The following is a 15,727-nucleotide window of genomic DNA, read 5'->3' as shown; positions in this document are numbered from 1 at the left end:
AGATACACTTTGTATTAGTATTTAATGCTCTTTTGAAAGTGATTCAAATATATATGTTATTGAGAGCATAAACAATTGTCTTATATGTCCTTAAATTATTCTGTGACACATTAAATGTTTGTCACTCGATTAGCCAACTAATCGAACTAATTCATCGATAGATTCATCGATTACTTGGTCCCAATTTAGCACACCACTTAGCCATCCCTAGAGGTGAGGCTCATTTATGTGGTTGCTCCTTAACTATATTACCTCTTGCCCTGTAATGATGCGCATCAGACCTCCTCCGCGGAGCTCCAAAGGCCATTAACGCCGCCTTGGGTTTTCCACTCGTCGTACGAGGAGGAAGGAAAAGTACACTCCGGCTTTGGCTCTTTTAAATTGCAAGTCATTTGTTTGGAAAGAGGTGCTTTGTGGTGCGGTAACAGTAAGAACAAAGACATGCCTCATTAGAAGTATCGTCCCTCCCGCTCTCATTCTTGCTCTTTATCCTTGTTTCGTTGCTTCGCCTCGCCAGGGATGACACGCACTCACTCCTATTTGAAATATTGGGAGATAACCACAGTAATGCAGAATATCTGCCTCAGGCAGGCATTCTTCTTTAGTACAGTATATCCTCGTAAGCCGCGATTGTACGCTGCAAAGGATGATTTCCGACGCAGATGCGGCTGTTTGGACTTGGAGATAAGCTGCGGAATTAATCTGTGGCAACACCGGCAAAAGAAATGAGCATTTTCTCCATCAGATCCAGTCGCACGATGGATGGCGATACATCTTTCTCTTTTTAATGAGAGTTAGCACTCCGCAGACAAATAGCTTTGTTTTTCGGCTGCGTTTAATGACGTTACCTTTTGCAGCAAAGCGCCTTGAGCGCCAGAAACGAATTTCATCCAGATGCGCTTAAGTGTCTTCCAAAAGGGAGAAATAAAAGCCTCATTATCTTCTTTTTTGAACAGAACAATCAAGGTCGAGGTGTACGACTGGGACCGAGACGGAAGGTAAATCTTGTGTCACGAAGATAGTAATGTGTTTGCCTGTTTGAAGGATGACAAAAAAAATTCATCATAAAATCAAATGAATATTTGATTTCACATCAATCTCAGCAGCTAATGCAGTTCATTACACTTTGGGGAGGAGGGCTTTGGATCCTAGAATTATTGGCTAATTATTGTACTTGTTTTTGATCTATGGGGCCCTTTTCTGTAAAATTTAAAGCGTTTAACTTCCTCCCTAAACTCATTCTGATTACAAATGGACTCCTTATGAATATTGCAAGTGTTTTGTTTGAGTCAGTTTTCTCCCCCCCCAGTCATGACTTTATTGGAGAGTTCAGCACCAGCTACAGGGAATTATCACGAGGCCAGAGTCAATTCAATGTTTATGAGGTGAGGGCACTTATTTTACTTCATACCCATGACTATTCCCCTTGTACACTGTGAAATAACAAGTTATACATACATATGCATATACATATACAGTTGTGGTCAAAAGTTTACATACACTTGTGAAGAACATAATGTCATGGCTCTCTTGAGTTTCCAGTTATTTCTACAACTCTGATTTTTCTCTGATAGAGTGATTGGAACAGATACTTCTTTGTCACAAAAAAATTCATGAAGTTTGGTTCTTTTATTACTTTATTATGGGTGAACAGAAAAAAGTGATCAAATCTGCTGGGTCAAAAATATACATACAGCAGCGCTAATATTTGGTAACATGTCCCTTGGCCATTTTCACTTCAATTACGCGCTTTTGGTAGCCATCCACAACCATTCTGATTGAATCTTTGACCACTCCTCTTGACAGAATTGGTGCAGTTCAGTTAAATTTGATGGCTTTCTGACATGGACTTGTTTCTTCAGCATTGTCCACAAGTTCTCAATGGGGTTAAGTCAGGACTTTGGGAAGGCCATTCGAAAACCTTAATTCTAGCCTGATTTAGCCATTCCATTACCACTTCTGATGTGTGTTTGGGGTCGTTGTCCTGTTGGAACACCCAACTGCGCCCAAGACCCAATCTTCGGGCTGATGACTTTAGGTTATCTTGAAGAATTTGAAGGTAATCCTCCTCCTTCATAATAATAATAATAATAATCGGACATAGGCCCTGTTGTCATTATCAACAATAAAAAAGCCTACTTGTCATCACACCCAGAAACTGTGTGTGATGAAATTGGTGGTGCTTCTCCATAAGCTGCGTTTACTCGGCAAAAGACCTAAATAAGTGATAGTTACGGAATCTTGTAATTTGGCATTCTGCTGTTATGGATACAGGTCGCTTACCTCTCACTGTCTTTCACTTACCTTCAGTCAGCTAGTAGGAGGCAGATCACCACCCAAACATCTTTTCATATTACCGCAAAAGGAATGTGTGTTATGTTATCGCAAATTTAGAGTTCTGATGGATGTGGGGAAAAAACTGTCCTTAAGCCTATTTGTCCGTGCTTTGTGGGACCTATAGCGTCTGCCAGAGGGCAGCAGCTGGAACAGATTGTGACCAGGGTGGTAAGGGTCCCCTATGATGTTCCTGGCTCTGCTGAGGTAACGAGGGCTGGCAATGTCTTCCAGTGAGGGCAGAGAGCAGCCGACAATCCTCTGGGCAGTGTTAATCACTTTCTGCATGGCCTTTTTGTCAGCCGCCGTGCTTCCAGCGTACCACACTGTGATGCAGTACGCCAGGATGCTCTCTACAGTGGTTCTATAGAAGGTTATTAGAAGCTTGGTGCCCAAGTTGTTCTTCCTAAGTACCCTGAGGAAATTGAGTCCTTTCTGAGCCTTCTTCACCACTGACGTGATGTTTGTAGACCATGAGAGCTTATCCGTGACGTGGACCCCCAGGAATTTAAAGGACTGGACCCTGTCTACACATACTCCATTTATGAGGAGTGGGGCCAGATCTGTGCCGTGTTTGCGAAAGTCCAGGATTATTTCTTTAGTTTTCGTGGTGTTCAGTGTGAGATTGTTCACCCAGCACCACGAAGACAATTTGTTGACCTCATCTCTGTAGGCCGACTCATCCCCTCCTGAGATGAGTCCGACCACAGTGGTGTCGTCAGCGAATTTGATGATGGCGTTAGACTGGTGGGTGGGTGTACAGTCGTATGTGTACAGAGAGTACAGAAGAGGACTCAGTACACAGCCTTGAGGGGAGCCAGTGCTCAGTGTAATGGAGGAAGAGAGGTGGGGACCAAGTCTAACAGTCTGTGGTCGGTTGGTCAAGAAGTTCTTTATCCAGCAGCAGATTGAAGAGGATAGTCCAAGGTGGGAGAGTTTGTCAGTCAGAATGTCCGGTTTTATGGTGTTCAAGGCTAAGCTATAGTCAATGAAGAGCAAGATGATGCATGATGCAAGATGGCGGCGCGCACTGATGCAGTGGCTTTATGCTCTCCAGTTCGGTGTCGTTCATTATCTTACAGTCGCCAGGATTTAATCACTATCGGACGGATATGCGATACATCTGATTTCACAACAAACTCTCCGGGATCTCCGTGGCTAGCCAGCCCACCCAAAGCACGTCGAAGGCGGCGAAGGGACAGAAAACAGAAGCGTGGATGCCGGGCGGGCCTTGCTGCTAAGCTGAAACAACAACCACACCGAGCACCGCTTCCTAGTATCTTTTTGACCAACGCCCGATCCATCACCCACAAAATGGATGAGTTGGAACTTCGAATTGCTACCAACAGCTTTGTTAGAAACTGTAATATTATTCTCATCACAGAAACGTGGCTACACCCGCATTTCCCCGACGCCACGGTATCGCTAGCTAGCCGAACGCTTTTTCGGAACGACCGTTCAAAAGAATTAACAGGCAAAAGCAAAGGAGGAGGACTGTGCATGTTTATACATAATGAATGGTGTTTTGACAGTAGGATCATTGACACTCACTGTTCTCCGGATTTAGGGTTATTGGCAATACGGTGTAGGCCCTATTATTTACCGAGAGAGCTAACGGTCGTCATAGTAACGGCTATCTATATACCTCCGAATGCTAACGTTAACACGGCACTTAACCTCCTGCTAACGGCTGTAAACAAGCAACAGCTTGACCACCCCGATGGAGTTTTTATTGTCGCTGGTGATTTCAGCAAGGCGTGTTTAAAGACTGTTTTACCTAAGTTTATTCAATACGTAAATTGTAATACTAGAGGAGACAAAACTCTTGACCATGTCTATTCTAACTTCAAACATGCTTATAAAGCCACTTCCCTCCCTCACCTAGCTGGATCAGATCACCTCTGCCTATCTCTCACCCCCGCTTACACTCCACTCCGGAGGCAAACAACGCCACAAATAAAGATAATAAAAACTTGGCCCGAGGACGCACTCTCTCAGCTGCGGGACTGTTTTTCCCGTACCAACTGGGAACTTTTTGTACAAAACAACCTCCAGGACTACACGGACTCTGTACTTTCATACATAAAAAAACTGCATTGACAACGTCACTATAGATAAACGAATACGGGTTTTTCCTAACCAAAAACCCTGGATGACCAATGAGACACAGGCACTCATCAAATGCCGTAACACCGCCTTTAGATCAGGGGACAAGATAAAATATAGAGCTGCCAGAGCTGAGCTGAAAAGAGGCATTAAAAAGGCCAAGGCAGCATATACTAAGAAAATTGAGGAGCACTTCACAGAAAATAACCCAAAGAAGATGTGGCAAGGAATACGACATATTACCAACTACAATAACAATAATATGTCTGTTAACGCAGATGCCTCACTAGCGGAGGAATTGAACCGTTTCTTTGCCCGCTTTGAGACTGACAAATCAGACCCAGTCTCAACACCCCCACCACCACCCTGCAGCAATACACTGACGTTCCGGCAACAGGAAGTGAGACTGGTAATGCGGTCTGTGAACACCAGGAAGGCTGCTGGCCCAGACGGAGTACCTGGGAAGGTGCTCAAAGCCTGTGCTGACCAGCTGGCTGGAGTCTTCACAAAAATTTTCAATTGTTCCCTGCAACAACCAATCATTCCATCCTGTCTGAAATCTGCCACCATTATCCCTGTCCCCAAAAAGCCAACCATTGACAGCATGAATGATTATAGGCCTGTTGCACTCACGCCTGTGATCATGAATTGCTTTGAAAAGTTGGTAGCCCGCCATATCAGGAATACAATCCCTCCCTCAATTGACCCTCACCAGTTTGCTTATAGAGCAAACAGGTCCACTGAGGATGCTATTGCCATTGCTCTTCATACAGCACTGAGCCACCTGGAACACCATGGGAACTACGTGAGCCCCACAGCATAACACTACCACCACCGTGCTTGACGGTAGGCATGGTGAACTTGGGGTTAAAGGCCTCACCTTTTCTCCTCCAAACATATTGCTGGGGATTGTGGCCAAACAGCTCGATTTTTGTTTCATCTGACCACAAACTTTCCTCCAGAAGGTCTTATCTTTGTCCATGTGATCAGCAGCAAACTTCAGTCAAGCCTTAAGGTGCCGCTTTTGGAGCAAGGGCTTCCTTCTTGCACGGCAGCCTCTCAGTCCATGGAGATGCAAAACACGCTTGACTCTGGACACTGACACCTGTGTTCCAGCAGCTTCTAATTCTTGGCAGATCTGCTTTTTGGTGATTCTCGGTTGAATCTTCACCCGCCTGACCAATTTTCTCTCAGCAGGAGGTGATAGCTTGCGTTTTCTTCCTGATCGTGGCAGTGACAAAACAGTATATTTTTGACCCAGCAGATTTGATCACTTTTTCTGTTAACCCATAATAAAGTCATAAAAGAACCAAACTTCATGAATGTTTTTTTTTACAAAGAAGTATCTGTTCCAATCACTCTATCAGAGAAAAAAATCAGAGTTGTAGAAATAAATGGAAACTCAAGAGAGCCATGACATGTTCTTCACAAGTGTATGTAAACTTTTGACCACAACTATACATATACACACGTACATGCACACGTACACGCACACACACACACACACACACACACACACACACATACACATACACATACATACACACGTACACACATACATATACTATTTACTGTTAGTGCGTCTGTCATTGCGGTGAATGAGTTAAACAAGCAGAACACTGTTTTCAGGTGGTTAATCCAAAGAAGAAAGAGAAAAAGAAAAAATACTTAAATTCCGGGACGGTAATCAATTTCCCCTTTGTCTTGACATTGACAAAAAGAAATGACATTTACCTTCAGTTTATCACTGACTGACATTTTTCTCCCCAAGGTAACGCTGCTGTCCTTCCTCGTGGACATTGAAGTCACCTTCCTAGACTACATTAAGGGCGGGTAGGTCTGAATCTGCTGATTTTGTTTGAGGGTGTGAAACTGGGAAATGGTTGGGGTTGTATTCTTCTCAAGAGTGCTGACACGCTGGCTGACAGAGCTTGACCAAACGGAAATATAACGAAAAAATATGAATATTCGGAAGCTTTCCGGCAACTTTGCTCATTACTGATGGGGACAGCATGAATATGTGAAGATGTGGCCCAGGTTTGAACAGGTGGGTTGATGATATTTTACATACAACAATGAATGTAAAATAATTAGTTGTTGTTTTTCTCAATTGTCATCAGTTTAAGTTTTGAAAGAAAACAATCTCATTCACTCCACCCAAATGGTTTTTTCGATTTGAATGGTCTTATTTTGCTAACTACCACAGCACATACATGTTCACTGGGAAAGCTCTACTTAAACGCTACTGTAAATGTTGGTCGTAATCAAGGTACTCGGTGTCTTTTTCTCTTTGTGTCGTTCACTCCTTATTTGGTGATGGCCTAGATGTAGAAACAATTACAATTTACACACCAAAACAAATCTAAGCGACCGCTTTGTTTTGTAACAGGTGCAGTTCCCAGGACTAACCTGGATTAAGCCAGTCCTTGCAAAAAGTGCCATTTAATCGCTACTGGAAACTGAGAACAGAATATTTATTTTTTGACAGTAACAATAAAAGGTTTGTGGTTACAACATGGCTTTCAAGTTGCTTTCACTAAAATTGCTACTCAACTATGAAAGTTCTTTCAATTATTGATGGTGATGTTTTGTCAACTTCTGTCAGCCAGTGATCAATAACTGCCATCTGCCTTAAGCCAAAAATAATCTCTCATCTGAATAGCATCTATTTTCCTGTGAGAGGGGAATCAAAATGACTGCGCCGCCAAAGTCAAACACACACATCTCCCACTTCGAAGTGGCCATTCCCCCCCTTCGAAGTGGCCATTCCCCCCTGTGCACTTTTGCATTCTGTTTCAACACGCGCTTCACGTGACCTTGTGCACGTTCCTGATTTTATGTCCGGGTGCAGTCGAGCATTGAGGGATTGATCTCAATTTTTCAAGACTCGCAGAATTTCGACTGGGAGGGGCGAATGAACGGAGGCCCAGTCAAAAATTGGACATCTAATGCCATCAATGGCATTGAAAGATGAGCATCCATGGCCAGTTTAAGTGAATTGCACATCTATCATAGTCACTAGCAGGCAATGAGTAAATTTTGTGACCTTTTTCCCCCCTGTCTTCGGCGGCCTCCTTGTCCAAAAAAATGAAAGCATTTAATTCCACGCGTACAGTAGGAATGAACTACAAAGTGCCCCTCAGGCAGAATAACCCAGCGGGCCAGATCGGACCCCCTGCGGGCCTTACCTTTGGCATCTCTGCAGTAGAGCATTGGTAGGTTTTTATCCCCCAAAAAATGCCATGAGCTGTATTACCATTTGAGATCTAATGAACCAATTGCAGACTTTTTCACACAAACACGCCAAGTTCCCCCTTGTGTCTATTTTAACACCTATACTTCTCCTCTGATTGACAGCTCTTTGCCGCGCTACAACCCAATCAGCTAATTGCTCATTTGGACCTAATTAGAAGCAGGATCAGCTGACTGCATTAGCATAAATGACGGATTCGAGGAGACGCATCAATCTTTTCGCGGCGCCCGATAAAGCGTTGGAAACACCCATGGTTCCGTACAAAGAAGGATCTATTCACAAGGTCTCAGATCAAAATGAATAGTTGTTGGCCGCATGTTCATTCGGAGATGGTTTTGATGGCTGCGCTGTCGCTCATGGTGACAGATATTGTCTAAGCTTATTTTGACTGTTGAATTGAGTATTGAAACCAAAATAGATGCAGGAACCGTGCCCGTATTGAACACATTGTGCGGGGATGACATCCAGAGGGAGAACAAAGCATCAAAAATTATCATTTGAAAAGCGACTCACATGCTCGCTGTCAAGTACAATGAGATTTTCCGTCAAACTTCTCATGATGTTTCCATCCTAACTACGTACAGCCATTCGGATGCTTTCTGAGCCGCAACATCTGCTAGCATATCATCGGGATGCAACCTGTGATGCTGATTTTGGTACACGGTCGATTGGTTGCCGTACTTTTGGTCGCCCGGAAGGTAAGTGATAATTACCATTTAAATCGTTGCTCAAATTCCCTAAATACAAACTGCGAATTACTATTTAGTCATACTTAATGCCCTAGTAATTATTAGGCTAAAGAAAAGCTCCAAATTTCCCGGACTTTTATTGTTTTTTTGTTGGAGAACTTGCTAAGACCCTGACTGACGTAGCTTCTTAAAGGGACAACGCATGTACATACAAACTCTTATACACTCACACGTCGGCTCAGTGAAACTGCTCATAGCCATTGTTGGCTTTTATTGATGCGTAGACCGTGTTGTTTTACCTTGTTTTGTCGCCGGTCTTTTGGTCGCCCGTTGTCGCGGTCGGGGCGACCAAAAGACCGCGACCAAAAGACCGGCGACCAAAAGACCGGCGACCAATCGACCGCACACGGCTGATTTTAGGCCACTCTGTGCATTCATGCTAAAACGGAGGAAAGTGGACTTCACGTGACCCTTTGAAAGCTTCCCTCGGTTTAGAAAACAACTTGTGGCAAACCTATTGTGATCGAGCAGGAGTCGGGATTGTGAGCTATAATTAAAGAAGACATTGCTTTGCAGCCGAGGTAAATGCAGCTTATTAGAACCGGGCACTTTTGCCGAATGCTGTTGCCTAGCAACCGCAATTGGGCTTACCCGTCCAGGAGCGCCGCAGGTGTTCCGCGCCGGAAAAGCTTTTATTCTTGTTCTTGAGCGAAATGCTTCGTCTCATAAGGAAATGTCATCCATCACCGTCAACGGCAGCCCATGAGTTCATAAAGGCACCTTCCTGTTATTTTGGCCTTTTAAACATCCGCCATGTCTGAGATGTCTCGTTCAGATATGAATATTAAGTCTGTATGTGTGTATAGTTTAATAACAGAGTAGTATTTATTTTCCACGTTCTAATGGTCTACATTGATTTGCACTGATATCAAGTTATTTTGGACCTAATGTCAGAGAAAAATGTTCCTATTTATTATGAAGGTTTCTTAACCTTTTGCCATGGGAGTACAACCTTTGCTGTGCAAATTCAAATTTGATTTTTGTACAGCACAGGCCCATTTTCTCCCCATCACTATCCATCTTTCCCTCCCCCGCCTGGACCGACGAGTGTCCAGTCCCCATGACAGAGAACTTGTAGAGCGTCCACTTCTTAACGGCCCGCTGGGGTGACAAATAGGATAAAGCCGGCGGCTGCTTCTAAGCGCGAGATGTCATGAGCGGCGTGTTTTGAGTGACGGTGAACAGTTGGTGGTGTGGGTGGAGGCTTCACAAGCTCCATCCAGTTCGCACACTTTAACAAGCATAGGCGATATGCTAAATCCCAGTCTTCTTATTAAGCTTTCTTTGTACTCTGGCTCAGTTGGCCGACTTTTGTTTGCATGGTGCGAAAAGGCGGATTGAGACCATTGTTGATAAACCAACCGTGTCCCCGCTTTTCTCTTTCAAGGACGCAGATTAACTTCACCGTGGCCATTGACTTCACTGCTTCCAATGGTGAGTTTGAGCGAGGATCCGATATCGTGCACAAACACACGATGGCACCGCCTTCTTGTTAACAGGTAACCCCGCTCAGCCCACCTCACTCCACTACGTGAGCCCGTACCAGCTGAATGCCTACGCCATGGCCCTCAAGACGGTCGGGGAGATCATTCAGGACTACGACAGCGACAAGATGTTCCCCGCGCTCGGCTTCGGCGCCAAACTGCCGCCTGACGGCCGAATCTCGCACGAGTTTGCTTTGGTGAGGATACACAAAAGTAGAGTATTTTCTGCACTATAAGGTGCATCTTCAGTGAATGTATATCTTAAAATAAGGCGCACTAAATTATAAGATGCAGTAGTAGTAGTAGTAGTAGTAGTTATAGTAGTAGGGGATTGTGTTATAGATCCAATAGATGGAGCTGTGCTAAAGGGAATTTCATACAATGATTAACCAATATTTATCCATGTCTAAGGCGCACTGCCGTTTTTTGACAAAATTTAAGTCTTGTAGTTGCGCCTTTATAGTGCGGAAAATAAGGTACTAATTGACAACTGATTAATCTAGGTGACAAACAACTGGTTGCACTTTTGCAAATACTCTTTTGGGGCGCTGAATCCATATCTGACCTTGTTTTTTTCTGCAAGCTCTCGGTTTTTGGGCAGTCAAAAATAATTGCATTCGGAATTTATTAAAAAAAACGTCAAAGGTAAAAAAAAAAGGAAATAGTCTTGGTTTTTTATTGAGTATAGAAACTACAGGCTCGTCCGTGATGAAATAAAATGACAATTAGGAGGGTACTAAGTGTGCGGCTGCACCTGGGCCCCGACCTTTGGGGTGGGGGGGCTGGTTTTAGGGCAAGGTGAGTATGAATCAAATGTCAGATGACGTTCAGTGTTAAAGTAGACATAATTCAAATCTGAGTTGAACCCCTCCCAACCCCGTCCAGGTCAACTAGATGTTCGCAGGGGGACCCGTGTGGAAAAACTCAATTGCACAAATTTGTTCCACCATCTATTAAGCAGATTATCTCAGTAAGTAATCAAATTTATAACACTTCACTTCCCCACTTTGGGTATATACTTAGAACGGGAATCCTCAGAATCCTTACTGCGTGGGAATAGATGGTGTGATGGAAGCCTACTACCAGAGCCTGAAGTCAGTCCAACTGTATGGCCCCACCAACTTCTCCCCTGTGGTTAACCACGTCGCCAGGTACTGCACAAATGTCCCAAGTACTTTTTGTAAGCAGCTTTGTGCTTGTAAATGAGAAATGAAAAAAGGACAAATTTGTGATTTTTGCTGCAAGAAGAAAGGCAGTCATGTAGTCATTAGGCTTCTGTTTACTTTCCATTTGGAAGCACGACATTGCGTGAAGTAACCTTTGGGGAAATGATGACACTTGCACTAAATCAATGGAATCGCCAGTGGTTGTGGAAAATTAGTAACATATTCACTGCCGTTGATGGCAACCCATGTTGAATCCAGCGATCAATCGCTGGCATGTTGTTCCTGTTTAAAAATGATTGGACGTCTATCGGCGTCAAAGGCAGCAAATAAGTTAATAATGAAATAGTACGGTGCTGTAATGTGAAGTGCTCTCAAACAACCTCCTTTGGGGTGACTTTTCTTCTCAAGGCTGCTTTTTGAGTGGAAATATTTTTTGGACGTAGGTATGCGGCATCAGTGAAAGATGGGTCGCAGTACTTTGTTCTCCTCATCATTACGGACGGCGTCATCTCAGACATGGCCCAGACCAAGGAGTCTATTGTCAACGTAAGGCACTTTTGAATACTGTACGATCAAGCAACTGGCACCGTCCTTAAAAATTCTTCCTTTTGTGCTTTTTTTATATTAACTATTCAATTTTTTTATTTCCTTTCTTTTCCCTTAAAATAAAACCGTAAATATTTCATTTTTTATTTGTTCAAGGTATTTTTTTAACTGCATTTAGGGAGGGCTCAAGATGTCACTCGCTTTGTTTTTGGCGTGCACGCCAACATTGCTACTTGTCTATAGTCAAAGATGGATTTTGGTCGTGGCAACTTCAAAAACCTAAAGTGATTGAGACACGCACAAAATTAATCCATAAAAATAATCATTTGTGGCAGCTCTACTTTAAGAGCAGTAGACAACGGCTCTTTGGCGATGACTTAGAATACATTTACGACACGTATTTCCGCTTTTACGTATAATTTACGTCAGTGGCGGGCCGTCAGGGCCTTCAAGGCCTTCTCTGCTGGCCTAAGAAATATCTGAATCATATATTATATTTGTCCATCAATACTTATTATTCCAAATGGTCTGTTAGCTTCCTTTCATTGCTTTTCCCCCTGGTTGCACTGCTTCCAGGTGTGTTTTCATATTGAAGCATTTAACCAATCACATTTCACCCATTATTTGTTGCCAGGATCAGAAATCTGCCTCAAAGCCTTCACAATCAGTTCTGCGGGCTCTGCTGCATTAAACAAGACTGTTGCTTTTGACCAATCAGATTTCGAGTTGGCAACCCCACAATGCTTTTTCACAGGCATTGCCATTTTGCTGGCTTGGGGATACGTCATTGCTTTCACCAACTATTATTGGCTAGCTATAGAGTAGGCGGGCCAAAGCCAGAGTGAGGCAGCCAGACTAGCAAACTCCACCCACAATGGCCGACGCAGGAAAACAAATGGATTTGGTTGCAGATTTGCTCACAAAGCTATTTTCCAGACAGACTTTTCCAGAAAAAAATGGACATCATTAAGAAAGGGCGGTCAACTCTGAAGCTAGCAAGCCTGTTACAGCCGAAAAGGGTGTGTGCGCCACTTTCAGTGCGCTAACTACAAAGAGCTACCAAACTGTATTTGGAGCTAGCTGCACAAGCAAATCTATTGTTGTGTTGATTTAAAGCCATTTTCAAGACGGACTATGCCGGAAATATGACAGGACAGGCTCGACTTTCATCATTAGCTTCGATGGCGATAGAAAAGAAGGAAGAAAGAAAGGAGGATGGATATTGTGTACAGTTAAAAAGGATTTTTGGGGAGTAAAATATGGCTATATTCCTAAATAAAACAGACGCTCCCCTACTTACGAACATTCGCGTTACGAACAACGGTACATACGAACATGTCTGCAAATTGCGTTTATGTCGAAAAATGTTCGTAAGTTCGATTTTGTATTGCGCGCCTTTTTCCGAGTAGTACTTCTTTCCGCCGCTAATACCGACACCTGGCGCTGTGAGAGCTCAGCTCACCCAGCATCTACCTTCTTCTGCCCACTTCGTTGCAATGCGGAAGTGCGTGAACGTATCTCCAGTGCGCAAAGAACCTTTTTCATTTGTATCATTAAATATCTTGTGCATCCATTATTCAATATGGTTGGTGAAAAGCGAAAGACTTCTATTGAGGGAGGTGCAAGGAAGAGGCAAGCATTTTCATTTGAAATGAGTGGCAATAATAACGAAGCTTGATGTGCGTTGCACGGGAATACAACTTGAATCGTTCGACCGTCAGTACCATTTATAAACATAAAGATCGAGCAGCAGGACCCAAATATTGAAAGTTGCACAAAGTTTGCAAATCAATTGAATGATGCCATACAGTGCTACCGCATCATTTATGATGAAAAAAAAACCTGCAATCGTCATTAGATAGCTTCTTTCGGCCAGTTTCTAGTAAATCTCTCTCTCTCTCTAATGTATGTATACAGTACAGACGCTCCACTACTTACGAACGAGTTAGGTTCCGAGCGATTGTTCATAAGTTGAATTTGTTTGTAAGTTGATTCAGTGCTATATTTTGTATTATAATTTATGTTTAAGGCCTATATAAGTATATTGAAGGTTGATATAAGTGCATTTGTATGTTTAAGGCTTGTATAAGTAACACGCATTAGTTTGTACTTAAAAAAAACATTTAATAAAATGGTGAGAATATGTACAGTACTGTATATAGAGAGAGAGATTTATGTATTAGAAACTGGCCGAAAGAAGCGATCTAACGACAATTGCAGTTTTCTTCTTTTTTTCATCATAAATGATGCGGTAGCACTGTATGGCATCATTCAATTGATTTGCAAACTTTGTGCAACGTTCAATATTTGGGTCCTGCTGCTCAATCTTTCTGTTTATAAATGGTACTGACGGTCGAACGATTCAACGCTCACCACTCTCACGCGCATCAAGCTTCGTTATTATTGCCACTCATTTCAAATGAAATGGCTTGCCTCTTCCTTGCAACTCCCTCAATAGAAGCCTTTTGCTTTTTACCAACCATATTCAATAATGGATGCATGAGATATTTAATGATACAAATGAAAAAGGTTCTTTGCACACTGGAGATACATTCACGCACTTCCGCATTGCAACGAAGAAGAAGGTAGATGCTGGGTGAGCTGAGCTCTCACAGCGCCAGGCGTCGGTATTAGCGGCGGAAAGAAGTACTACTCTGAAAAAGGCGCGAAATACAAAATTGGACTTACGAACATTTTTCGACTTAAACGCAATTTGCAGACATGTTCGTATGTACCGTTGTTCGTAAGTTGAATGTTCGTAAGTAGGGGAGCATCTGTACTGTATGTATTCTCTCCATTTTATTAAATGTTTTTTTTGGTACAAACCAATGCGTGTTACTTATACAAGCCTTAAACATACAAATGCACTTATATAAACCTTCAAAATACTTATATAGGCCTTAAATATAAATTATAATACACAATATAGCACTGAGCAACTTACAAACAAATTCAACTTATGAACAATCGCTCGGAACCTAACTCGTTCGTAAGTAGGGGAGCATCTGTATTTCAATTGTGGGCCCGGTTCTGATATCTGAAAAGCTCCAGTTTTTGTATTTAAGCTCCAGTGTTTGTATTTAATCACTAAATGCTGCTAGGAAGTGGATTTTACCCCAGTTTAATTTTTGCCGTTTCGCCATTGACGTCCATCGCTGTCTTTTCCCGGGGAAATCACCCCCCTGGCCTGGTTGTAATGTCTCAAAAGCTCCAGTATTTGTATTCAATCAATAAATGCTGCTAGGAAGTGGATTTTACCTCATTTTAGTGCATTTTTTGCCGTTTCACGTATGGACGTATATGGACGTATCGACGTTCATCGCTGTCTTTTTACCGGGCAAATGATACTCTGGGCCCGGTTCTGATGTCTAAAAAGCTCCAGTATTTGTATTTAATCAATAAATGCTGTTTTCGGCTGTATTTTACCCCATTTTCGGGCAATGTTTTTCCTGGGAAAATCACCCCCCTGGCCTGGTTTTAATGTCTGAAAAGCTCCAGTATTTGTATTTAATCATGAAATGCTGCTAGTAAGTGGATTTTACCCCATTTTTTGTGCATTGATTTATTGATTATTTTTTATGTGTCGCAGCTCTAGCTGCAGTAGAGGTTTTATAGCCATAAAATAGTTTTTGAGGGTTGGATTGATACGTTGAAGGCCCTACGAGAAAATGCACCGCCCGCCACTGATGTATGTATGTATATATATATATATATATATATATATATATATATATATATATATATATATATATATATATATATATATATATATATATATATATATATATATATATATATATAACTATATATATATATATATAGTTATATATTTATATACCCATTCCCCTACTTCAGACAGTAAGCTATTTTTTATGAACCGGCAAATGGAAGATAACGTGTCTCAGCTGTAGCTGCTGTAGAGGTTTTATAGCCATAAAATAGTTTTTGAGGGTTGGATTGATACGTTGATGTCAGGAGCGCCCCGTTTGTCCCTCCTGGCGTGCCGTCAGAGAGAGCGGCTGCGGTCAATCTGCTGATTACTTCCTGTTTTGGTAAGATCGGATCGCTACTGCTGTCCCTGCATGCGCC

The 15,727-nt window shown here is 42.5% G+C and overlaps 1 protein-coding gene across 9 annotated transcripts in view; it reads left to right on the top strand.

Moving 5' to 3' along the window:
- LOC144069244 (copine-8) overlaps nucleotides 1-15,727 on the top strand; it is a 44,124-nt gene that overhangs the window by 21,901 nt on the left and 6,496 nt on the right. For 5 of the 9 annotated variants that reach the window (XM_077594464.1, XM_077594466.1, XM_077594463.1 and 2 more), the window contains exons 10-17: nucleotides 957-998; nucleotides 1,310-1,385; nucleotides 6,070-6,123; nucleotides 6,212-6,273; nucleotides 9,830-9,876; nucleotides 9,942-10,123; nucleotides 10,950-11,077; nucleotides 11,536-11,638. In XM_077594464.1, coding sequence (XP_077450590.1) covers nucleotides 957-998; nucleotides 1,310-1,385; nucleotides 6,070-6,123; nucleotides 6,212-6,273; nucleotides 9,830-9,876; nucleotides 9,942-10,123; nucleotides 10,950-11,077; nucleotides 11,536-11,638 — 694 coding nt within the window. The other 4 variants (XM_077594467.1, XR_013298427.1, XM_077594470.1 and 1 more) reach the window with 4 other exon arrangements.

Source organism: Stigmatopora argus, chromosome 23 (genome assembly GCF_051989625.1).
Source record: "Stigmatopora argus isolate UIUO_Sarg chromosome 23, RoL_Sarg_1.0, whole genome shotgun sequence".
NCBI lineage: Eukaryota > Metazoa > Chordata > Actinopteri > Syngnathiformes > Syngnathidae > Stigmatopora > Stigmatopora argus.
This window is presented reverse-complemented; position numbering and strand designations above follow the sequence as displayed.